At 38.1% G+C, this 26,714-nt stretch overlaps 4 protein-coding genes across 4 annotated transcripts; 2 read left to right on the forward strand and 2 right to left on the reverse strand.

Moving 5' to 3' along the window:
• Positions 1-1,862: 1,862 nt before the first annotated feature.
• Positions 1,863-4,296, reverse strand: LOC113753346 (pentatricopeptide repeat-containing protein At4g37170). Its single transcript, XM_027297477.1, has one exon. It carries the CDS (start codon positions 4,151-4,153, stop codon positions 2,018-2,020), a length of 2,136 nt encoding a protein of 711 aa, XP_027153278.1. The 5' UTR covers positions 4,154-4,296; the 3' UTR covers positions 1,863-2,017.
• A 2,941-nt stretch (positions 4,297-7,237) lies between these two features.
• LOC113753345 (probable disease resistance protein At5g66900) lies at positions 7,238-11,059 on the forward strand. The gene is made up of 5 exons (XM_027297476.1): positions 7,238-8,008; positions 8,501-8,901; positions 9,135-9,505; positions 9,657-9,841; positions 9,993-11,059. Exons 1-5 carry the CDS (start codon positions 7,381-7,383, stop codon positions 10,832-10,834), a joined length of 2,427 nt encoding a protein of 808 aa, XP_027153277.1. The 5' UTR covers positions 7,238-7,380; the 3' UTR covers positions 10,835-11,059.
• Positions 11,060-11,298: 239 nt separating this feature from the next.
• Positions 11,299-16,557, reverse strand: LOC113753347 (serine/threonine-protein kinase SRK2I). The gene is made up of 9 exons (XM_027297478.1): positions 16,223-16,557; positions 14,644-14,718; positions 14,453-14,554; positions 14,286-14,339; positions 14,060-14,152; positions 13,657-13,749; positions 12,622-12,726; positions 12,431-12,529; positions 11,299-12,034 (listed from the first exon to the last, which is right to left on the reverse strand). Exons 1-9 carry the CDS (start codon positions 16,406-16,408, stop codon positions 11,744-11,746), a joined length of 1,098 nt encoding a protein of 365 aa, XP_027153279.1. The 5' UTR covers positions 16,409-16,557; the 3' UTR covers positions 11,299-11,743.
• A 3,582-nt stretch (positions 16,558-20,139) lies between these two features.
• On the forward strand, positions 20,140-24,581 carry LOC113751070 (upstream activation factor subunit spp27-like). The gene is made up of 7 exons (XM_027294928.1): positions 20,140-20,492; positions 21,767-21,881; positions 21,986-22,157; positions 23,476-23,529; positions 23,803-23,978; positions 24,117-24,238; positions 24,366-24,581. The coding sequence occupies exons 1-7, from the start codon at positions 20,164-20,166 to the stop codon at positions 24,403-24,405; spliced, it is 1,008 nt and encodes a 335-aa protein (XP_027150729.1). The 5' UTR covers positions 20,140-20,163; the 3' UTR covers positions 24,406-24,581.
• The last annotated feature ends 2,133 nt before the right edge of the window (positions 24,582-26,714 follow it).

Here is a 26,714-nt window from a genome sequence, read left to right on the forward strand (position 1 = left end):
ACTTGCACCACTTTTTTTTTGATTTTGAGTTTCAGCATTCAAAGGCTTTTTGGTTAATACCATATCAGTACAAGGCTCCTCTATAACTCTGCCCTCATCATCTATTTCTTCTATCAAAACACCAGATTTTGGTGGTGCTGCATATGTCTCTACAGGCTCATTGAATTGCATTTTCAATACCTCTTCAATGGTCTTATGGTCACAGTAAACTTCCATCACCTTATATTCCTGTACCCAACTACAGAACTGGTTAACATGTTGATCAGTTTGCAATTGCCTTAGTCCATCAGGTAGAACACTTGTCGGCTCAAGGTAATAGTACAACACAGCTTCCTCTTCCCCATACCCCAGTTTTTTTAACATTTCATTAATCTCAAGCACTGACATTCTATCACCATCACACAAATCTATATGATCAACTTCACCACCAGTATAAAATCTGTAATCCGAACCATTAAACTTGCCCCCATAGTGCAATCTAATAGTAAAATATTCACTCCCATGTTCTGCACAATCATGTATCAAATTAAAATCAAAATTCACTATATTCATAGAGTAGTAAAAAATAAGCAGCAAAATTGCTAAATAAACAATTGCCCATGCAACATCAACTATTTTTTGTCAAACTCTATACCAGAAATTTCATTAATTTACTATTTTTAGTAAACTAATAATGGACCACAGATATAGTAGGACCCCATGCAACCTACCAACAGGACAAAACTCTCAGACCCTGTTTCCACCCAATTAATTTAATTAAACTCCACTATATCTAAGCCCCTATCAACCAACATCTAATTCTTTAACAGCCCTTAAATTGTTCAATAATAACACAACAATTACACACACAAACCCCGACGATATAAGCTTACAAATCAAGAGGCACATTACCGTATACGAGATATGGGTCAAAATATGCATCCCTCCTTCTGATCATCCATTTCATTTCTCTGTCCATCTGTAGCTTTCAATGCAGAATTTCTCCCATGCAACCTTCAATAGCTGTAATTGAAAGATTATCTAGCCATTCTTCTTATACTTTAGATGAAATTAGAAGAAGAAGATGGGATTTCAACAAATGGGCAAAACTCGATTTCTGGAAAGGATTTCCGTTGCTTCGATTTTGCCTTGCTACAGAATTGAAGAGTTGCATCTTTCTTTTTACGCTACTTAGTTGCTGGTCCCGAGGGTGCAAACATGAACGGACAAAAATGCCCTTTACTTCCGGTTAGATTTGTGGTTAAAGTCATCAGAAATCCTCAAAGTATGCATTTTTAATTGTTTAAGGATCAATCGGAAATAAATTTTAGATGGGGGGCCAAAAGATGACAACGGCAATAGTTTAAGGGCTCCCCAGGTTTTTTCCTCTTTTCCAATTGAACTGAACGTCCGCCTTTGTGTTTGTTATGGCTGTGCTTGTCAATCCCACAAGTCCTCTCATTTTAAACTTGAACAGAATCCTAGTGCCAGTTAACAATTGACCAACGAAATCCCACTACTGATAAGTGATAACTCTCTTTTATTTTTATTCTCTCTGCCGTAGGACCCCGAAGACAAGAATGAAGTTGCTTTAAAGCCGTGTAGAAACCTTTTCTGAGGGTAAGACGTGTGGAAACCCTTTTTCAATTGAAGCTACAGAACTAGAGCTACCAGATACTCACGAAAGTACGAAACTGTATGGCCTACTGTATTGCATCGAATACGTTTAAACAATCAATAGATAACTTTTGAGACCGATGCTTTCTTCTTCCAATATTACCTTTTTTCTTCAAAAAAAAGAAAAAGAAAAATCATACCTTGCCTCATTCTAAGTATCACATAATGGAGCAGTTCCCGAAACGTGAAGGAAAATAGGAAACTTTTATCATAAGATGTGTCTTAGGAATGGAAAAGAAAATTGATTATGATCCAATAGCACGGGTGCTAATCTGTTTTGATCAGATGGTGCAATGCAGTCTTCTCCATATCTTAATCTCCTAACCTGAAGTATACATTCTAAAAAATCTATCATCCAGGATCACCAATAATCTTTACATAAACAGCTTCCGCCTTCAAAATAATGGAATCGAGCTGAATCCCGTATAGTAATTCTTCTATCTGAGATCTTTGAAATAAATTTAATAGCAGTGTGACAGTCCACACAAGTCCTCAAATTCTTGAACACTTTTATTGGTGTCCCTGGCGGAGTAGCAATAATCCCAAACGCAATTGCAAGCTTTTCACTGTGATAGAAGAGGGTTTGCTCCTTTTGTTCCTCTCCTACATCATGCAGCACATATTCTGTATCAGGCACATAACCCTCTTCCTTCATTTTCTTTGAAATCTCTCCCAGGAAGTCGTATATTTCCTTGGACCTGGGATGAGACTGATCCCCAACTAAGAAGATGTGAGTTTTTCTTTTCATCTCAATCCAACTCATGCCTGGTTTCTTTACCACTCGTTTCTCGTCCATCATTTTTCTAATCTTTGCCACCTCACTCCATTTGCCAGCTGTGGCATAGACATTTGCAAGAGTTACATAAGAAGCTGCATCCTCGGGTTCAATTTCAAACAGAGCTTCAGCTGCTTGCTTCGCAAGGTCAAGATTTCCATGAATTCTGCAACCACCAAGTAAGGAAGCCCACATGAACTTATCAGGCTTCATGGCCATATTACTGATTATGTCTTTAGCTTCTCCAAATCTACCAGCTCGGCTCAAGAGATCAATCACACAAGCATAGTGATCTGCAGTATAAGCTAATCCATGCTGTTCTTTTATTGAGTAGAAATATCTAAGCCCTTGGTTCACTAAACCAGCATGGGTGCAAGCAGAAAGGACCCCAACGAACGTAACATGATCAGGCTTAATACCTGTTTCAAGCAGCGACTTGAACAACCTGAGAGCTTCATGGGGTTGACCACTCTGAGCAAAACCATTAATCAACGAGGTCCACGATACTAAATCAGGTCTTGGCAGCCATCTGAAAACCTTATATGCAGTCTCCATATTGCCACACTTCGAGTACATATGAACAAGAGCACTTCCTGCAAATGAAAACGGATCAAACCCCAACCGCATCATGTACCCATGAACCTGCTTACCTAAGCCCTCTGTAGTATTCTGCGTACAAGCATTTAGAACCCCAGCAAATGTGAACTCATTAGGCCTAATTCCTGACTTCAACAAATTTGAGAACAACAAGAACCCCTCTTCCCACTTTCCATCACCAAAATACCTATCGATCATTGCTGTCCATGATACGACATCCTTCTCCAACGTCGTATCGAAAACATACCTGGCTTCATCTAAGCTCCCACATTTTCCATACATATCAGATAATGCACTCCAAACCACTGCATCTGAATCCAATCCACCCCTAATAATGTGACCATGAATCTCCTTGCCCGAGTATAAAGACTGCATAGAAGCAGCAGCTGAGAGAGCACTGGAAACTGTAAACTTATTACAGACTACTTTGCCACTCTCTTGCATCAACCTATACAACTCAAGCGCATCGCTTGGCTTGTTATGCCTAACATAACCGGATACCATCGCAGTCCACGAAAAATGATCTCTTTCGGGCATTTCATCGAACAATTTCCTTGCTTCATCAATACGACCAATTTTCGCATACCCATATATCAACGTATTCCAGGAACACGAGTCCCTCTTGCCCATCTCCTCAAACAGTCTACGCGCATCTTCAAGACTCCCACACTTGCAAAACAAATCAAGAATCTTATTCGAAATAAAAACTCCAGGTACAAAATTAGATCGCCTGATCAGATCATAAACTCTTTTCCCCTCCTCTAAAGCTCGCTGCCTAATGCAAAATTGCAAAAGGGTTGAACAAATAGCAGCAGAGGGGAGTCGTATGTGGTGTTGGAGCAATTGGATAGCGTCTTTCAAACGCTTTTGTTGGCATAAGATTTCAATTGCTTCTTTGAATTTGTTTTCCCCGCACAAACTGTCAATCAGTTGCTCTTGATCTCTTCTGGCGTCCGGCTTGAAGAAAACTTTTGGCGGGAACGACTGCTGATCCAACTGGGCTTGCGTAGAAAAGGGACGAGGGGACGAAGCAGTGGGTTTTTGAAAACGGGTCAGATATGAAAAGGAATGATTAGGAGCTAACGATTTCGTCAGTGAACGAAAATGCCGTGGGCTTAGTTTCATGGTTTGAGCGCCGGAATCCCAGTCAAGGGAACGTTCAAAATCGCTTCTGCAATCCAATCCATGACTTCCTGCTACCAATGGAAGTTGGGTTGGTTAAAAGTTAGTAACCACTTTGTCAAAGCGGAGACACAGCTGCATGGCGATGAATTTTGTCCTTTTGAGCCTCTGTTAAGGCGGCAGCATGTTTGAGTCACCTGCGTGTCTCGACCCACAAGTGCAGGTCAAAGGTTAGGATGACTTTGGGCCTCTGCTTTTTTATTCTTTTTGTCCACATTGGGTTGCTGCTTTGTTCTTCCTTTTGATACCAACCGAGTTGAGCATTTTCTTTTTCTTTTTTTTTCATTCTTTTCTCTTTTCATTTTTATTCTCTTTAAAAAATAAAGGGCTTTTTTCTTTTAAAAATAAAAGCAAAAGACAAGGGAAAATAAATAAAACCAATTGCTGTGGGCTACTACCTTCAAAGCGTAACTGGGGGTAGACAACGGTACAAATTCGCTAAATTCAATACAATGAATTCAGTAAATTCAATTATTTGATTTGTGAATCTTTAAACTTATTTCAATTTCAAATTAGAGATAACCGAATTCATTTCACTTCCTAATTAAATTCGAAATTTGTAATGACAATGGGATTAGCCGTTTTCAACGAAAAGGGATAATACGCTAAATAGTTAATTTGTAAATGACTTAATTGTTTTAACTGGTGAAAGATAACACACTAATATGTTAACATGAAATTCATATGCATTGTCTTGGTTATCTATGTTTAAAGCCGTAAAACAAGATTAGTAATTAGTGAATATAAAAACGAAGGTTACATATTCAAATATTCAATAATTTAAACATAAATGATGAACCAATTTTTAATTAGTACTAATTATGTTTAATATTTAATACTATATATATACTTATTACTAGTTAATGTAAATCCTTCACTGGGACATAACCTTTGCCTATTAATAGCACGTGGCGTTTAGCCTTTCACAAAAGTCTTGGTCTCTCTCTCTCTCTTGCTTGGAAAGTTATGAAGGTCCCACTTCAGCACTGATCTGGTGGAATCATATTCGACGTCGGTGCAATCAAAGCTCAACTGCACCAGCGTCGGCATCGGATGCAAAAGAAACTTCCTCCATTTACACACAAAAAAAAAAAAAAAAAAAAAGACGAAAGGAGAAAAAAAGAGGAGGAGATATTATTGAGATTAAAAAGGGCGCTGTACTGGAAAAGGAACTTCCCAGATACAACAAATGGGCGTAAACCTAAGCGCAGGGGCTGGTTTGGGAACAGCTTTCGATAGCTTATTCCGAGCAGTGTTAGGAATAAGCCAGAAGTTAACCACTTTCAGTTCCTCCCTTAACAGCTTGAAGTCAACTCTCGCTTCAGCAAAGCCAATTGTCGATGATATAGAGAAGCTAAATATGGCACTGGACCGGCCGCAGCAAGAAACAGAGCTGTTCATCCATCGGTTAAGAGAAGGTGAGAAGCTTGTTGCCAAGTGCTCAACAATGAAGTCTTGGGAGTTGCACAAGAAGTATTCTTATTCCAAGAAAATAAGTGATTTGGAAGATTCGGTCATCGGATTCTTTGAGGTGGACGTGCAAGCTCTTCTGGTGAGGGACACCAAACAAGTCTTGGTTGGAGTGCATGATATGGATAAGAAAGTGGACAAAGTGCTCGCAATTCTCAAGAATACTGCTGCTGTTTAAGAACAACTACAACTTGGTTTTTGCGTGGCTGGGTTTGGGGGAATGGGGAAATTGTAAGTTATTTCGGCTGCCGCTACTGATTTTCAGTCTTGTAGAAACGGTTAAAATCATTGATGCTCATATCATCCAATAATAATGTATGTTGACATGATTATCAATGTATTAATCCTCTTCTGCTTACTGATGAAACAAATGTTGGTAAAGTCGACCATTTCCAACCTAAGTTCCTGCTGAAGCCAGATATTTTGATTGGTTCTTCCCGTAGATTTCGTGTTTCGTCCCTCTGGATCTTAAACGCTTGCTAATTGGCTGAAACCGTTGTCTTTCGTCGTCATGTTCACCCGCTTGGTCAATCTTTCTGGGGTTGTAAAATGGTGCAGGGAAAGATTTGGTGATGCTTTGCAATATCCGGAACCAACGAAAGTAAAAAATCGAGGGACCTAAATTGTGCATTAGATTTTAACACGAATCATTCAACCTCTTGTTAACCCGAAGGCATCTAAAATTTCAAACTTTCCGGCTTAAGTGTACTCGGATTTCTACTAAATTATCATTTTGTCAATAATAATATATGTTCTCTCTCTAGACACTGGTGTGACATAAATACATGACTGTGGTCTGATAACCTGAAGGATCATCCGCATCGCCAAGGCTTTACTGGTAACAATCTGATGATATTATTAATATGTGAACAGCTTTGAATTTGTCCCACGTCTCAGTTGAATTTCCAGGAAATTACCCAAGTCAGACACGGTTCCATTTCTTCGCGTAGACTTTGAGAAACGGCCCCATCCATCAAAATCAATCTCAGTAATAAAATTTACTCTCATGTATTTTGATGTGTACAAAATTCAATTATAGCTAAGGTGACAAATGAATCGGGTCGAATCCAACTTTTAAGCTCTAATTCTATTCAATATAAATATATTCAATAGATTTGACCTCCGAAAGCTCGATTTGTCTTTTATATTTATTATTAATTTATTTGTAATATATACGTAATCCTTACATAAAAAATTAATAACTAAATATATTTATTACAAATAAAAAAAAATTATTCAAGCTTTATCAAGTGTAAGCGAGTCAAATAAGTATAAATTTTAAATTTGAATTCGATTTGAAACTTTAAAGGAGGCTTAACTCTTGTTTAAGTTTAAGCTTGACTCGAGTCTTTAATTAATTAATGGGATCCTAACTATTCTTTTTTCTTTTTTCTTTTTTCGTGATCACGGCAGAATCTATTCTAGACCTTTACCCATTTATCGAACTCAAATCAGTAGTGTTTAGACCTTTACCCATTTCTTACGTGATGTCACGTTCTAGTAAAAGCAAAAACCCACTGTAAAGCAGAAAGAATCTGTTCAAAAGTGGTGCTACTCCATTTCTTCAATAATGCACTTTCCTCTGAAAAAGAGAAACTTCTTCAGCATTGCAGGAAATTTCTTCATCATCATTAGACCTTCGCTAGTTCACAGTTAAAAGGGTTAATAGGGAAGGATCTTGATATTTTTCTTGAGCACAAATGGCTGCAAATTTAACTGAAGGGGCTGCTCTTGGATCAGTATGTAATCTATTGGTGGCGGCAGTTCTTGAAGTAACTCAAAAGGTAGCCACTTTCAAATTTAGCCTAGACAGGCTGAAAACAACTCTTAATTCGATAAAACCCATATTTGATGACATAGAGAGGTTGAACGAGATATTGAATCGTCCAGAGGAAGAAACAGAGTCTTTTCTTACTCAATTAAGAAAAGCAGAAAAGCTAGTTCGCAAGTGTTTGGAGATCAAAAGTTGGAATTTTTACAAGAAGTATACTTACTCGAGGAAACTGAATGCGTTGGATCAATCCCTTTTGAGGTTCTTTAAGTTGGATGCACAACTCCACATGGTCAGAGATAGCAGAAGGATAATGGTGGGGATGCGAGGCATGGATGATAAGGTGGATGAAATTCTTTCATTTCTTAGTCATAGATTTCCAGGCTGGTGCGATGTTCCGGGATTTCCAGAATTTGTGGTTGGATTGGATGCGCCACTTGAAGAACTGAAGTTGATGCTGCTCAAAGATGGCGTCTCTGTGTTGGTGCTTTCAGCTCCTGGGGGTTGTGGCAAGACAACATTGGCAAAGATGCTCTGTCACGATCCACAAATCAGAGGTATCTTAGGTTTTTATTTATTTATTCATTAATTTCGCATATTTAAATGTTCTCAATATGGTCAAAAGGTTGGATTTTTCGTCTTAAATACTATTGATCAGACACTATGATGAATGCATGCCAGATTTAGTTAAAAAGACAGAAAAAATGTCAGGTTGGTTCCATTAATTGGTTTCCAACTGTGATCACAATTATACTAGTAAAACTACTTTTCCAAGCTATGGATGAATTTCTTCTTTGCTAGAGTTTAAAACTTTTTTTTTTATATATATCTGACTCTCGGGCTTTCAAATTATCCATGGACACGTTTGCTCTCATATTATCCCACCCAAAATAACTTTCATGCAGTGATCTAATATACCTCTTGAGTTTACAGTAGAACTTATGCGGATTAACCGATGAATGACTTGACGCTCTCATTACCACCCTGCTTGTGTTTCTTTTCTACTACTTTGCATGGAACAGTTGCTGATTTTTGTAGTCTGTGCACAGATAGATTCAGGGACAACATCTTCTTTGTCAATGTTGCAAGAACACCTAACCTGATGCTCATTGTTCAGAAAATTTTTCGAAGTAAGAATAAGCATCAGGTGCCTGAATTCCAAAGTGATGAAGATGCAATTAATCAGTTTGAGTCACTGCTAAAGCGGCTGAAACCTCATCCTTCACTTCTGGTCCTCGATGATGTGTGGCGTGGCTCAGAATTCCTGATCGAGAGATTTAGAATTTCACAACCAGGATTCAAAGTTTTAGTAACATCTAGATCTGTATTCCGGAGTTTTGAGACAACATTTAGACTGAAACTCTTGAATGATGAGAATGCAAAGACTCTCTTCTGCCATTCAGCCTTCAAAGATGGGATCCCTGATGTCCAAAATGACCTTGTTGACAAGGTAGGATACCAGTCATTGCATGCTCTACAGCAATTACTTTCACAAACACCGGCTCACCTATCGAAATTTCCTAATCCATAACAAACTTCTTTAGTAGTACTCTAAAACCTATGATTGATTGAGTCAGCATGCTTGAAGGCAGTTTTTAAGTGCAGAGAGGTAATCTGTTGGTACATATCTTGAATTCGTTCTTTTCTTTGTTTTAATTTCTACACCTGATTATCCAATGGCAGGTGGTGAAAGGTTGTGGTGGATTTCCTTTGGCCCTTAAAGTTATTGGCCAATCACTTCGTGGGGAGCCTGAAGCGAAGTGGATACACAGAACTCAAAAGTGGTCTGAAGGAGTATCCGTTTTCAATCCCCACTGTGATGTACTTAATTGTCTCAAGTCCAGCTTAGACGCTCTCACTGAAATACCAGAGCTGCCCGACCTCAAGGAATGTTACCTGGACTTGGGGTCGTTCCCTGAGGATCAGAGAATACCTGCTACGGCACTTTTGGATGTCTGGGTTGAACTGTACAACCTAGATGAAGAGGATGTACATACCCTAGTCCACCTCCTTGAACTTTCCGACAGAAATCTGATTAATCTTGTACTTCAAAGGTAGTTTCTCGATTTCTGCTATATAAATTTGCTACTGTTAACAACACATGATTACAGTTGCCATGGAATGGGATGTTTTGGCTACTGCAAGAGCTTACTGTTTTGCAAACAAAATTCCTCCCTAATGTTAATTTTTCTTTCTCATTCTCAGCGAAGATGGGCATTTTGCGATGCAGCATGATCTACTCAGAGATTTGGTTGTCTATCAAAACGCTCTGGATCCCATAGAACAGAGAACAAGAATGATCGTGGAGATAAACGAGAACAGCTTTCCTGATTGGTGGACTAAAGGAGACCAGCCATCTTTGCATCCGCGTCTTTTGTCCATCACTACAGGTCTTCTTTATCCCTTTCCCACTTGGTGTTTGCTCCTTAAACAGTGTCTATTGTGGAGTTTCTTGCATTTCCTCTGAGTAAGAGCATTTCATATCGTGATTGCAGAAGAATTACTTGCTTCAATTAAGAGCATTTCATATCGTGATTGCAGATGAATTATTTGCTTCAAAATGGCATGATCTGCGTCAACCGGAAGCTGAAGTGTTGGTTTTGAATTTTCAAACGAGGATCTACGCCTTGCCCCATTTCATGGAGAGAATGAGCAACCTCAAAGTGCTAATTGTTACAAACTATGGATTCCATCAGGCTGAACTGAAAGATTTTGATCTGATTGGTCACGTGCTTAATCTGAAGAGAATCAGGTTGGAACGCGTTTCCATTCCTTGCATCGGTATTCCCATGTTGCAGTTAAAGAATCTGAGGAAGATATCATTAGTTATGTGCGATATTGAGAAGGCATTCGAGAACTGTAGCTTTAGGGCTCCCAGTATCTGGCCAAATTTAGTGGAGATGAACATCGACTACTGCAGTGACTTGATTGCATTTCCAGTTGGGTTATGCAATCTTGCCAGTCTTGAGAAGCTCAGCATTACTTACTGCCAAGAGCTAATTGCACTTCCCCAAGAAATTGGAAACCTGACAAAGTTGAAGGCGTTGAGGCTTTATTCTTGTACAAAACTGTCTTCGCTGCCCGGTTCAATTGGTGGCCTGAAGAAATTGAAGTACCTTGACCTGTCTGATTGTCTAGAGTTGGCTCATTTGCCAGACGAAATTGGTAAGCTGGAGGCTCTGGGAACAATTCACATGAAAGGTTGCGGAGAATTACGGGGGTTGCCACCTTCGGTCAGGGATCTCGGGCAATTGGAGAAGGTGATCTGTGACGAGGAGGTCTCGTATTTTTGGAGATCGCATGCCGAATGTTTGAAGAAAATGAACATTACGGTGATAAGAAGAGAAGCAAACCTCAATTGGCTTCATAGATTTGATCCTTGAGATGCGTTCACTTTCTGGAGAACAGCATGGCTTTCACTACTCCACACAATATTCTGATACGTGAAATTATTTATTTCTCAAGTTGTTACACATGATGCCATTCAGTCCATTCCCACTATAAACTTGTCAAAGGCACTGCTTCGTATCTGTCGAAAAGTTGCTTCCTTAAATCGTTACGACTGTAGCTTGAATAAATCATTAGATCAGCTGCAAATTAGTCATTCCCACTATTGTCCAAGACACCGCCATCTCATCTTCTGTCGGAAGAGCTGCGCTCGCTCACTTTCTAAACGAATCAGCCCAAGTCAACCAAAGCTAGATAACTAAGTCTTCACGGGGAGAGAGACCAGAATGGGATACCGATTGTCAGAAGTCATTGCATTAAGCCATTGGTAAGACCTCTGTACGTGTTAGAGTGGCAATGAACTACTATTAAAGAAAAAACCACTCCAGAACAACCATCATTACAAAGCAGTCGTATATATACAGAACAAGGAGAAGTCAAAAAATCTTCAAGTATCTGTAGTAAAAATTACTTCAGTGTATACATCACTGAGCACAACATGTGTTTAGTAGTAAAACAAACAACAAAAAGCACGAGATCAACCCAAAAAAAAAAAATGACAACTAATAACAACAGGATGGGGTTCCAGGTCATGCACTCCTTTAATTTTCTCCTCTCCATGCGCAAAAGCTTGAATTCTCTTAAACGAAATTTCCAAAAAGTTGCATATGATGCAGGCCTTGTAACAAAAAAGATCGTTGATGTTTCATCTTATGACCAGACTACTGCATATTGTGTGTAAAAATCTTACATCCATACTTCAAATTCACATCATCATGCAGCCGTAAGCCCAAAGCAGCTTTTCCATTTAGAGACTGACTTTTACAACCCAGCCATGAATGACATTAGATCGCATATATCACCTCTCCACTGCTGTCAATATCTAGATCAGGATCAAGATCAAGATCAAGATCATCAGAATCCAGGTCATCCATGTCATCATCCATGATGTCCAGGTTACACAGGCCAACAGGTGGTATGGTGGCCTCAGACATTATCTGCATGATAACATCTAAACTCTGCATTGGCTGGTCAGGCTCTACAAACTGGTTGCCCATGGTATTTTCGTCCATCAGATCTGCAGGGAGGTTTTTCAAAAACCAAACATGGTTCTTGATCTCAGGAATGGTGATCCTCTGTTTCGTGCATATAACACAAGGCATAAGGTTCAAACTTTAAATGAAGTGTACCATAACAGAAGTTGAAATTTAGTGAAACATGATTGAGTCCAGATATCACTACTTCATTGTCAATATACAGTAAAAGTACAAACATGACATTGGGGCTGCACCCAATAAGGAACAAAACATACATTCTTTTTGGAAAAACAAATTGCTAAACAACTCGATGGACACTCCAGTTCCTGTCAAAAATGGAAGTGATCTCCACCTTTGTTTTTCTACTATATTATCATGAAATTACAGAACAGGATCAAGGACACAGTAAAAAAACCCATACTACAAGAAATGATAATTGGGAAAAAAAGATATGATAATTGAAGTTTTTGCATCCTCAACCATAGATGCACTAACCTGGGCAGGGTCTGCAACAAAAATCCTTGATATTAGATGGCGACAGTCCTCGGATATTTGCACATGATCAGGAATTGTATATTGAACCTTTAATATTTTCTGTATAGAATGAAAAAGAAATAAAAATCCAAACATAGTTTTTCACAAGCACCAAATTCATGTAGCAATCATAGCATGAGTTTACTAAATACATTTATTGTCTTCCGAAAGTCCCTTGGTTCATCAGGATCCTCAAATGGATATGCGCCAACCAACATGACATATAATGTCACCCCACATGACCACACATCTGCTATCTGAAAAAGAGATAGCATGCAAGTTACATCAGGATGTCAGCTTGCCTTTAAGATACATATAAAAACATGATAAAGCAAGCATAGTAAGACATCATCCCAAACTTTGGCCATGAAGAACCAATTAGAAACAGCAATAATTACTTCGTGCCAGGAAAAGGATATTAAGGGCATGGATAGCTAATCAGGCAGTTACTAGTTGATTCACAATAAAGAGTCACTAAACAATGCTTGAACGATTTAATTGCTCTCATCATCCAATAAATTCCAAAGTGAGCAGACAAGACCCAGGAACTCAACAGGTAGTTTAGTGCATGGCTAACCTGATTCAAAATAACCATGGAAAAGAACATCAATATTCAACAACACTATCAATGTTCAATAACACTATCGATGTTCCTCATGCAGCTTATTCACATTACTTGTTGACTTTTTTCCAGAATCCATAAAAGCACAGTCTAGGCACACAATGAAGCCAGACTATAGTATTTTAACTTTTATCCTCCACTTATTTTCATTTCCTCCATATTGATCCTCAAGGGGGGAAAAAAGGAAGCATCACTGCAATCATGACAATATCTAACATCCTCAAAGGATCAAAGAAAATCCAAGTACAAATAACTTTCCTGACAACACACATAGGGCATCAATGCAAGAAAGCAGGCACAATTGCATTATTATGAACAAGAAAACAAGGCCGATGTGGCTATCCATCAAGATGTACTCACTACAATCTAGTAAAGTTCTAGAACTCCAGCAGCAGATTATAACCCTAAATGCTTCGTGCAGCAACAAGTACTCACTGAGAAGTATCAAGTCAAAGAAAGCAAAAAAAAGTCATAATAATTCTCCAATTAAGATAATGGTACATAAAGGCAAATCCAATTAGAGAACTTAACATTAGTAGAAATTCTACCAAAAACTTCCTTGTACCTTGCCATCATATTCTTGCCTGAGTAAAACCTCAGGAGCAATGTAAGCAGGAGTTCCCACTGTAGACTTCGGCTGCGAATGTAACAAAGAGGACTAGCAAAACACACAGTGATCATCAGTAAATTACACAATGAACAAAGAAAAAAGAAGACCAAAAAACAAGTATTACAATAACATGTGCAAGTAGCTGGTTTCAGTTATCTAATAATGTGCAATTATCCAGAAGCCAACAATCCTCATTGATAGTAATTGGAAGGAAGACCTTTCTCCCCAAAACCAACATGGACACACACAAAACATGTAACCTGCCCATTCAGGATAAAGCATTTCCCCGACTTTCTGCATATAGAGACAAGTAGAATGCGAGGATTTAGATACACAACTTCATAAGAGATTATTATACCTTGGAATACCCAAAATCACATATCTTCAGACGTGGAGCTGGGCTTCCATCTAACAATGTATTTTCCAGCTTTAAGTCACGATGACATACTTGCTTCACCAGAAAAAAAAGGTAAAACAGATGAGTCAAGCCAATTAATCAATTTCTGTATTCTTATTTACTTGGGCCACAGGGTTGGGTAATCAAAACGACAACATAATGAACTTTATAACTAAACTTTGAGTACCATTGAATGGCAGTAGCTGACTCCAGATATAAGCTGCTGGAAAAAAAAACGAGCCTGCAGCATAAACAAACTTTCAGATAATTTTAGAATGTTACAATCTTGTAGGGAGTGGGAGCTTTTAAAAAAATAAAAAACTAAAAAAAATGGAGAGAAGAATATCAATGAACCTCATCCTCGCTGAAGCGTCCAGCATTGCAGATTCGATCAAAAAGCTCTCCACCAGAAGCATATTCCATCACAATAGCCAGATGAGTTGGTGTCAAAATCACCTGAATTATATATGCCAGCTCATCAACTGTGGACAAGTAACAAACCAGCTCCAAAAAAATAATGTGAGAAGATGAAATGTGTAGCAAACCTCCTTAAATCTAACAATGTTAGGATGCTTCAAAGATCTGTGATTAATAATCTCCCTCTTGACATTTTCATCTATCTGCAAAAAGCAATACAAGATGATTCAGCAATCAAACAAATAAAATTACTCAGCACAGCAGAAGTAGCTTTACATGAGGACAGAAGGCAAGCTGAGAAAAGAGGGGAAACTCTCCAACTTGAAGCTAGCATCTTGGAAGTAAAGCACCCTATCTAAAAAACCAGTCTATATTTGATCATTTCTTTCTAGTTTTCCTGGCCTCCTACCTCTTCTTCAAATAAAAGATTCAGTAGTAGGGGCCCTAAAACATTTTGGAATTCTGTCACTTGTATTCATTACACAGACAAATGGCAGCCTAGAATGGTCAAAGTTTTCACAATATGGCACCATTGCATTATAAGTATCCGAAAGCTGAATGTTAATTGATGGCTCAATTGCAACTCGAATGTTTAAACAGCAGAAATATGACAGTACCAACCAGGGATAGAAATCCCAGCCTCAGCAGTGCAAGTGGAATCAAGTGTTAATGCACGATCCAGTAGAGCTTCAAAAATCAAGTTGCACGAACAAAGAATAGTTTTTCTACCATCTCACACAAAACTCCAATAGAGCATTACATTACATCTACTTAATCGCATAGTAAGATAGAACATGGCTAAAATGCTTAAGCGCCTCAAATACTAGGATTCAGAAGGTAAAGATTGAAAGCAAGGCAGGAGAAATATAGAGACCAGAGATGAACTAATTGCTAAAGTTAGAATGGAGTAAGACTACTATTAAGTTGAGCTGATTCAGCTGAAGTGCTGCTTGTAGGGTGAAAATCCTAATTCTGATAGACCCTGTCCACAGATATTTCATACATGAGAGAAGGGCACTGAAAAGATCACCCAAATCTCTGTCATAACAATTCAGGTCTCCGAGCACCTCTCTTTCCTTCCACAGCTTGAAACCATAGGGATTCTCGACCAGCCACATCATATAGGGCCAATTACCAAAACAGGTCATATTACTCCAGTAAACATAATCTTTTTCACTCAAATATTTTGCGAAATCAATTTTTCTTTTTCTTTTTGTTTCCTTTCTTGCTATAAATGTGGAGAAAATATGCTACACAAGCTTTTAACCATCAGTTTGAGGACCAATCACATTATTGAATTGACTTTGCCCAGCAGAAAATATGCAGCACAAAAACTCAGAGAACGGGCATTTTATCCTCATACTATTACTATCCTCCTGTGTGAGCAATATAGTCACTTAGTTAGTAATTGAAGTTTCCAAAAAAAAAAATTTTTTAAAAAAAAAAAGGAAAAAGAAAAAGAACAAAGGAAAGGCCCAAAGTGAGAAATGCTCCTGAGACATAAATATTTCCAGAAATAACCAAAATAAAGTTATCCTGAAACAAAGTAACCAAGGCCAGTTCGGTTATTTAAGGCAAAAAAGAAGAAAGATGCTTCCGAATTTGCACCCAGCAAAAAGAGTATCAATAAGGTGGTTGCTCAAATTTTAGCACCAAGGCCATAGAAAACACCGATTTCGGCTTCAAAGACGAAATTCGGAAGCTAACCTTGTCGCCCCGTTCGATATACTTAACTGCGACCAGCTCTTTGGTCTGCTTGTCTCTCATAAGTCTGGCGATGCCAAAATTACCGGAACCGATATCCCTGACCAAATCGTACCGGTCACTGTCGTGCATGATCGGCATATCCATAGCCGGACCCACTGTTACCGCTGCCCGATCCATTTTACGCATCAATAATTCTTTACATTAGACAACATCAGTCGCAGAGAAGCGTCGACGTTTTCCACTCCGGGCGGTAGGCTAGGGAAGGGAAGGCTGAATACCAGCTGCAGTAGTAGCCAGTGTTGACTCTCAAATTTCTGAAATCCAATCGCTGGCTTTGCTTTGGGGAGGAGATGGGTGAGGGGCGTGCGAAATGTCAGTTTCAGGCTTCAGGCGCAGCGGATAAGGGGCGTCGCAGGGGAGGTCAGTTTCGTAAATTGCTCTTAAAAAATACTCTATGAACCATCAAGTGGTGGAAGGAAAGAAGGAAGATATTTGTTTTTGTCTTCAATAAAATAAACAAATATCTAAAAATGGTGTGTAGGTGCATGATGGTGACAAGGCAACATTAGCAGTGGGGCGCGAGGGCGAGGATATACCTGGAGGATGTGGGAACGACAAAAGCAGACGGTGACGTTTTGGTGCTTTTCGGTCGCTCCCACCCTGAGACGACGGCGTTTTATGGCTTCTTTTGTCGTTATTGATCTCCATCGTCCTTTTCTTTTTTTTCAAGAATATGCCCGCTTCGTCCTCGCAACTCAGTAGTGGTCCCTTCTGTTAGTTTTCGTTTTTCGTTGAAATTTGCGCCTCTCTCTGTGCGTGCGTGCGTGTGTGTGTGTGTGTGTGTGTGTTTTTTTTTAACAAAAAACAGTAAATGGATAGGGTATCAATGAAATGACGAATGTATCCCCCCGTTATGGATAAATTTCAGAGCCAGTTGTGTGCCATACTTGCAAAAATGAAATGACCCTCTATTTTATTGGTTTCTGTTAAATCAAGTGTCAACTCCTATTGCTACTCCTTTTCTAACTTGACCAATCTTAGAGGAAGGCTAAGGTGGATTATAGGGGGAGATTCCCACTTCCAGGTCAAAAGAATGCATTACTGTATAATATACTTTTTGAATTTTCACTGCAAATGTAATGCAGAGATTTAAATTTCTGACTTACAATCGAACACGTACATGAACATCATTTGATGACCAACCAACTTTAAGCAAAATGAAATGACTTTATCCACCATATCGGGAATAGGACCAGTGATCTGGCAAGTTAATTGTAAGGATTAACAATGCCAAAGAGTGATAGTGGAGTACAAAAATATATAGTAAAAGTGTTCATAAAATGTCTTTGATCGCGTACATTTTCTTCATTTAATGATATGTGTAAACATTCTCATGCCTTTCAACATAAAAGATAGTCGTACAAAGTAAGCACAACAGATGTTGTTTCTTCATACCACGAAACCCTTATAAAACTGTGGAACCAATGTAATATACTAGGGGACCGATCTCCAAAGTTGCTTTCCTCGTCTTGCTTTTCGTTTTTTCCTTTTTGTTAATTTTTCCCATCGGCCTTGGGTTGAAGTTCACAAAGAACTTCAGTAGGATGGTCACGCAATTCTGTATAAAGATATCCCATATTAAGTCTCATAGATTTTTCATTACAAGGATAGAGTATTTTTTTTTACGCGTGTCTAATTAATGTTATAATTTATAAACATACAAAAGAGAAGTGATGCTTCACCTCAAATATATCGAAACGTTCCAAACGACGAAACTTGTCTCATGACAAAGTTTAGCGGGCTATTTTTACTAAAAGAAATGTATTTTCAGTTTTATTTGTCAAGAAAATGGAGTGCTCCTCTGAGCAGAAATAAGTATGGAAGATAAGATTTGAACCAATTACGTTTTACACCAAAAAATTAACACACACTGCCAAGTTATGTGGAGTTTTATATTATTTGGGATACTCTTTTGAAAAAAAAAATATTATAACAATTTTTTATATGATATATGTGAAATAAAAAATTAATTAAAAAATATGTTAATGGTGTGAGCAAATAATCTACAATTCAATAATAATAATAATAGTAAGACAAAGCATGGTGGCATCATCCGGTGTCTGGTCCATATGCACAAAGAAGGGGACCTTATTATTAAAAAAAAAAAAAAAAAAAATGCGGGGGTAGGGGGGGTGGCGGGGGAGGTATAATTTGCTGTATTTCGCCGAATAAAATAATGACTGAAACGGAAATATATTCCCATCCAGAACAGTGGATTCCAATTCACGTTAAATGACCTTTTACTTCAAGGAATATTCTTGCTTTGCCTTCTCATACCTCATAGTAATTTATTTCTTGGAGGTCCTTACCCGTAAACTTGGTTGCAGGTTGACGGAATAAGAGAAACTCCCAAGAACCAAACAGCACAAAAGGAAGGATTATAAAATTACGCTCCTCTTTGCTTCTTGCAATCGATAGTTAGCTATTAAGAACCTCGGCCGATGATCAGTCAAGCCCTTTAATCTTCTCCCCTTGTGTATAGCGGGTGTCTTAAACTATAGGCATCGAGGACAGCGACACGGTTTATCCAGGCTCTGGATTTCGGCCTTGTGAATTTTTTGAATGGCTGAACTTTTTGACCTTCGGTTGGTCATTTTTTATACTATGTTAATTTTAGCTTTACAATGGCGAGCCTTTGTATCATTCCGTCCTAAACTTAGGAGTTCTTGGTTAAAAGATAAAAGATAGAAGCTGCACCATTTGTCTGAGAAGGAAACCTATCAGTCGAAAGAAGCCTCCTTCCCGAAGGAAAAGAACAACTAAAGCGAAATTTTTATTTTAAAAAAAAAAAAAGCAAAAATATCTGTCTATAAGGAAAACAAAATGCCAACCCTTGACATCTTTTATTTGTCATTTTAGTGGTTAGTTCAAGTTCTCTCATTAATATATGAGTGGATTACCACTAGCCCCATATTCAAAATCATCAGTTCGCCGAGTTCGAGTACGATAAAATTAAGTCAAGACTCGACTCGATTAAATTAAAGATTGATTCAATTCGATTCGTTTGCAACCCTAACACCGTATACACCATTTAGCCCATATCGACGATCACATTTGGGTCTATAGGCGCTAAGCATTTTAGAAATAGGTCTGTGATTCAACTAACTAGTAACTACACGGCCACACATACCTAACCCATAGAGTCAATTAGAAGTAATTATGAAATAAACTAACACGGTGGCTTTGTTTGAATTATAATTTTTTTGCAGAAAATTTTTTATATTTTTTATGATAAAATTTTTTTATTCTTTTATTATATATATATATATATATATATCACAATAGTACCTTTTTTTTAACAAAAAACTTCTGAAAATAGCAATCCGAACGAGCTAACCATGCTACGCAGGAGTGTAAACCAGCCACGGCCGTCCACGAGTATCAAAACAAACTACCAAAATTTGCATAGTTGAGCACGAACAGATGCCCCATAAAGCGTATACCAACCCATAAAGTCGTTTTCAAGCACATGAAAGCGTAACGCTTCAGCGAGCAAATCTTTAAACGGCAACACGAGACTCATCCCTGCCGTGACGTGTAATTCGTGATTACTGGGGAAATGCAAGGGTAAATATGTCAAATTGACGCTAACACCTCAAAAGGCACGCGGAATTGCTAAACGAGAAACTTTGCTAAACGGGGACGGGGCCTCGAGGGGGCATTCCTTTTACCGTTTCGTGGGACTTACATACCGTAAAGGGCAACATCCGAATTGCCAAGCTTGCCCTTTGCTCCGTCCGAATTTTCACCTGGAGTTGTCATCCACGGGAAACCCTAAACAGTCATTTCGAGTAACAATTTAGTAGTACATCGCAGACTCCGACTTAAGTCGTAACATAAAAAAAAAAACCGATATTTTTCAACGACGAAAGTAAGCGGAAATGGTAACGGAGACGGAACTAGTGGACCGACTGAGGGAGTTTCTTAGCACGTCGGACCTAAACACGACGACGACCGCAATTGTTCGCCGGAAACTCGAAGAAGATTTCGGAATCGATTTGTCGGATAGAAAAGCCTTTATTAGAGAACAAGTTGATATTTACCTTCAAACTCAGTTTCAAGAACAAGCTGAGGAATATAAAGAGGAGAATGGAGATGCCCAGGCCCAGGTTCCCGCCGAGATGGACGCTGAAGAAGAAGAAGAAGCGGTGGAAGACGAGGAGGAGGAATCAGAGGAACCCAGTAATGGAAAGCCAACTTCTAAGAAAGGGTAAGTTTTATTTTGTTGGCAGAAATAGAAATGCAGTAGCTGGTATTATTTCAGGTAGGAAAATGATTTGGGATTTTTAATCTTGTATGAGCATGCATAGCTGCATATATAGTGTTTGGCTCTATTTATGTTTTTGAAGTTCGATGCTTTCTTCTTTCGTGTTTTAGGAAAATTTTGTGCTTTTTAAAGAAGCTGCTTTTATGATTTTTTTTCCCTTCTTGTCGTGTAGTAATTTTTTATGGGAAATTTTTGGTAAATTTGATTTGGAGAAAGAGAATAGGTTGTGTAGCTGAGGAGTTTGAGTGGAACCTGGCAACCAGGGATTTTATAGTCGTTTCTTGTACAATGTGTTGAATCAGGGTTAAGCGTATGGATGGATGCTGCCCAGAAATGGTTCTACTGCTTAGGAGGTTTTTCTTTTAACAGCTTATCTTGTCCTCGTTGAATAATTATTTTGGTCATTTTCGTAGTTCTGTCACCGTATTAACCACAAAGTATGAATTACTGGCAAACAAGGCTAGTCCCCTTGCGCGATACCAATTCTCGTTTTAATTTTGCTTGCAAGCGTGAATAAGACCAATGTGGTTTGCAAAATTGCAATGGCACTCACTAAATAGTTGATGGTGTTAGCCATATCTTTGGCAGAAAAACTGTTCAAATGCAGAATGCAAATCCTGTTGTTGCTTTCCTTTCTCTTCTTAACGATGGTCTGGAAGGACTATGGGAGAGGCTTTTGTACATTCTTTTCACATCAAGCTCCTTTGTCGTGGATTGCTGATTTAGGCAAAGCGATATGCTGAGGCATTTCCCTTTCTTGTTTTAAGTTGATAGGATGGCTTCTCCATTTTAGCTGTCATTGGTTAATGAGTAGCAGATATGTTGTTCCACATTAGGCTTAGTTTATGAAGTGTTAGTTGTGCTCCTTCCATTCATGTGGCATGTTCAGAGTGCATTATTTGAGATTTTAGTGAAATTGCTCTTCTTCTTTTTTTTTTTGATAATGTTGTTAAAATGGCGGTGCCGAATGTAACTAAGAATTTTACTGCTTCGAAAGATAGAGTGGGTTTTTTACCACCTTTCTTTTCTCCTTAATTCCCTTTCCCCCAATCTGACATCTGCTGGACGTGGAAACAGACTGAAATACTTTAAAGAATGTGAAAAATACTAGTGATTCTAGTCCACATATTCAATGCTACTTGAAGATGAGTAATTATGTCAGTAAAGGTTTTAGTTTGTTTATTACTAAAACATGTAGATGCTATGTATTTGGATAGGTCAAAAAAGAAGAATAAAGAGGTTAAGAGAAGAGGTGGTGGATTTACCAAGCTCTGTAGCCTTTCTCCTCAACTTCAAAAGTTCACTGGCGTACCTGAATTAGCTAGAACTGAGGTATAATGTATTTTGCAGATATTCCTCTTCATTATACATTAGTTTACTTTTAATGTGACTGACAATTCGAATTAATGATCTTTTTCCAAATTGTGAGAGTTTAGGTTGTGAAGCAACTTTGGAGTTATATTCGGGAAAATAATTTACAAGACCCAAGCAATAGGCGGAACATATTATGTGATGATACCCTGAGGGAACTTTTTGGTGTGGATAGTATAAACATGTTCCAAATGAACAAGGCCTTAGCACAGCATATCTGGCCTTTAGAAACCAATGGTAATTTTTCCTATTACCTCTTCTTATGTCAGATATATTTGTTTGTTTCTCTGTGTATTCAAACTGATATAACTTCAGAGTTTTAGTTAGGAAAGACTGGAGTTTGCTTGATACTGGACAATATCGATATCACTGCTTGAATAGAGGATAAAGATAACATTTTTTTCCTTTTAATTTGTTTTGCTCTGTCTCAATTGATGGTTGCTGAAATACATCAAAGCAGGGAAAATGCTGTAACTTGAATAAGGATATTGTATATTTCTGATAGGAATAACATTTCATTAAGATTTTATGTATATGTCTTGTTGTCTGCTAAGAGCAGCTTTCAAATGTGATGAACTATTAGAGCTGTGTACTATTGCAGTTTTGGTTATCAGATTGTATAGCTCCTTCCTGGTATCTGGCTCAGGGTACAAGTTCTGGAAGACCTTGACCTCTGAGAGGGATAATAAGTTATCGTGTTAAGGGAGTTCCTATGAACAGGAATAGCTTTGTTCATTTTATTAACTGCATTACCCAAAGTCTATTCATGCTGTTCTGGTAGTCCTTTTTTCTTTAATGCAGCTTGCGCACATCCATGGGCCCTTTGGCTGTGTTGATGAAAATTTCATTGAAGAACAGTATACAGCTTTATGAGGAGGTCAAGCGTATGATTATTGAAAATATCATAACTAATTTTCGGGATGAGTCATCTGGAAGCTTTTATATTTTGTGATCTCAAGAGCATTTACAGTTTACTGTGTGCAGATATACAATTGATTGTGAAGAGGAAACTCTCTTATCATCTGACAATATGATTAGTTGATTTAGGGTTGAAGTATTGTCTGGGGTAGTTCAAATTCAAGCAATTAAAGTTCATAAGTTATAGAAGAACATCAAAGAATTCGACAAGCCTTTTCTAAGTGAGCGGACTTGCCTTAATTATCTTGTCATTGATTTTACATCTGCCTTGGTTTATATTTGACCTAGTCTATGCAGTGAAGCTTTGGATTTCATACTTGGGACATAAAGTTCCTTTCTTAAGTTACCTCTATTTCATCCATATAGCAGGTCTTTGTTTTTTGGGACCTAAGTTTTTATGCGCTATAGGTCTTCAATTATCTCATGAGCATTTCTTCAGTGTTTGAGGAATTATCGAAGCTGATGTTAGTAATGTTAAATTTCTGGTGCGTTGCTACCTATTTTAAGTTTTCAGCTAGGTGGTTATTTGGCATGAGATTATGTTTTAGTGTTGTCTAATGATTTCTCTATCACTAGTTGGCTTTTCATGTTATTGTCATTGTCTTGATTACTTGACAGTTTTTCTGCAATTAAACAGCTTCAGTCTCATCTACGCCAAAAGAGAAGCAGCGGAAACAAGAGAGAGCAGAAGGTAGTTCGGTTTATTGATCTATCAGATTGTATTATGTCCTCATGGCTGCAAAAATGTTTAAAGGATTCTGTTACGCATTTATTTTTCACCAGTTTTATTTCAAGGTGGATTTTCCGATTTTTGAAGTCATGCGCAGTTGGGATCTAAAAGATTGCCTCCTCGCTGCCTGTTTATCTGTTGTCCAAATAAATTATATCAGATATCTGTTGAAGCAGCGAAAATCTAACGAAATTCTTCATGGGCTTCTTTTGTTCCTCTTGTTTCATATCAAAGAAATGGATGAGCCAAAGAGAAAGGAAAAGAGGCAGAAGGGTGGGACTTCAGGTTTTCTTGCTCCCCTTCCTCTTTCTGATGCTCTCGTCAAGTTTCTTGGGACGGGAGAAAGTGCCTTAGCACGATCTGATGTTGTGAAAAGAATCTGGGATTACATTAAGCAAAATAACCTGCAGGTAATTGCTTGCAATTAATTCAGAAAATTAGATTGTAACTTGAACTTCTGTGTTACATTTTTCTCCATAATATCTCTCGAACGTTGTCAAATCCTTGTGGCTGCTCGTATGCTCATTTTACTTCTCTTGATGTTGAAGGATCCATCTGATAGGAGGAGGATACTATGCGATGAAAAGCTCAAAGAACTCTTTGATGTGGACAATTTTCAAGGATTCACAGTTCCTAAACTTCTGACTGGTCATTTCATAAAGCCGGAACAGTGAGTTGCCTTTCCGTTATTTCTTGGAAGCCCAACACCGCTGGGAGTTCAAGTGATTTACTAACAGGGAGTAGATGCAAGTGACTGCTAACTTTTCTTTTCCCCCCGTCTTCCTTGACTAATGTAGCCTTTTGTCAGCACTCAGCTCAAGAATGAGCGCCGATTAGGAGAAAAAGCGACCTGTTCAATGTTATTGCAAGTCGTAACAGTCACCCAACTCCCACATAGTCCTGTTTTTCACCCACCTCTTTATGTTCCCCTTGACTCCTCCTCCCTGAGTTAGCCTGCTGTTTCTGCTGGAGAATTCATTTTTGTTAGTGGAATCTGATTTTCCGAGTTGATATATTGAAAATGTGGAATGCACTGTAAATTGAAAAATGAATCGAGACACGTAGAAACACACAGATTTGTAGTCGGTAAGCCACAAACAATAGATGAATGATCAAACGAGTTAGCATGCCTAAAGGTATGTTACAACGAGGAACCAACTATTTATATGGTTGCAATTACTTTGTCAAAAAATAATGAGAAAAATCCCATGAAGAAATGAACAATAACAGGGACAAGTGGGTGGGGGGATGGCAAAAGGTTGCCGTCTCCTACCCAAGAAAAGATAGATCACCTGAACCAGGTTAGAATCAAATCTCAAGCGGGCAAATTAAAAAAAAAAAAAAGAAAAGAAAAAGGGCATCCCCTACTCAATTACTGTCGATGCCATTATTGATTGCTTGGTACGAGGCGAATGGATGTCGTTGGAAAGAAAACACACAAGTAGTGGAATCCCATACCCTTCCGCTCGATTCCCCCAGTCGTTTTCAAGGAGAGATTTCACGATCGTAGCTGTGTGGTGGTGGCATTTGAATAGACAGCAATCTTGGCCTGGGTTACAAACACAAATTCGACCCAAAAAGGTCAACAAGTTAATTTGCACCGCCCATGGTTGAGCAGCTTTTGAGATCAAATGTACTACCAGCAGTATTTTTGCCTTTAGTTAGAGAGACCAGACGAGTAACGTACCCTTCTCTACTTTTGTGCTTTATAATGTTTCATCCGCGTCTGCCTGTGCACAAATGGCAATGGGCATATGTACTTTGCTTGTTCCGTTGGTATGCAAATATACTTTAATTTATTACGGCGATTAACTATTTTTGTCTGTCGGGTAACTGTGTACTAATTTAGCACTCAAAAAGAGTAATGAGTGGAGCTTGCTTACTCCGTGGAAAAACATCCTTTTTGTTTTTTGAGCTCCGTTTGAATTAGCTATTTTTGGGGGTATTTTTGAAAAAATTTACTGTAGCAGAATTTTTAGATTATATTTTGGGATATTTTTAGAAAATATTTTTGGATATTTAAGAGTAGAAGAGTTTCTAGTATATATTTTGAGATATTTTTTAAAATTTTAAAAAAATTTAAACTAATTTTTATATTACCTTTTAGAGTACTTTTTAAAAATTTTATTGTATTTAAAAAATTAATTTTTGAAAAACACTCCCATCCTCCATTATACAAACACAATTCGGGTGCTTCTGTGCACCACGTGCCGCTATCATATAGCTGGCCTAAATCCTTTTTGAAGGCAGAAGAAAAAAAAAATTTTGCGTTGCATAGGAGATTATTTGAAATATTATTGAAAATAATTATTGTAACACTTGTTGTTGTGATACATATGATATGATGATGTATATGAAATTTTTTTTTTTTAAAAAAATACAGTGAATAAAAAGATTAAAAAAAAGTTAAAAATTAATATTTGTAATGCAAGCAAAAAATTTTTGAGCAGCTGTCCAAATGGTTAAGGGAGCGATACAAGTGACCATGGCCCCGTCTTCCTTATCCAGACAGCAGCAGATATGAGAGATGCGGGCAAGCGAGCTTTCGACCATCAAATATGGTAGGCTCCACATCCAACCTAGTTTGAACAATTGATTCACAACTCAAAATTGATGGTAGAAAAACAAATTTTCTTTCATTGTTTCCGAGTGGTGCAATTGAGCGTAGGATTAATTGAAGAAACGACTTTTGCTTATATTATATCACACAAGCTGAGATTCTACGCCACATTCATCCGTAGAAATTTCAGAATCGTTTTTATAATCATCTAATTATCTCCATTTGCCACATTTATCCGTAGAAATCCCAGAAGTTCTGATCCTCCTTTCTCCTCTCTGTTACAGTCATTAAGTACTTCTCATCGGTTTGTGACATCTTTTCATGTCTTCATCCATGGACCTTTTACTCACAAAACTTAGTAAAGAAACCATTTCTCGAAATGTTTGAATGGTAAATGAGACCTACCAATGACTAGCATCGATCAAATGTCTGTCCTCTACTTCGGGATGGCATCTTGGTTGCCGATTAGAGAGGCCTAATAATGTCCAAGATAATAAACACAATCTCTCAATCCACAAACCAGAATCCTTATCCCGTTTGTGGTTGCGGATTAGGATCAGAACCCTATAAAATATCCTCTTCTACT

This window comes from Coffea eugenioides, chromosome 11 (assembly GCF_003713205.1).
Source record: "Coffea eugenioides isolate CCC68of chromosome 11, Ceug_1.0, whole genome shotgun sequence".
Taxonomy (NCBI): domain Eukaryota; kingdom Viridiplantae; phylum Streptophyta; class Magnoliopsida; order Gentianales; family Rubiaceae; genus Coffea; species Coffea eugenioides.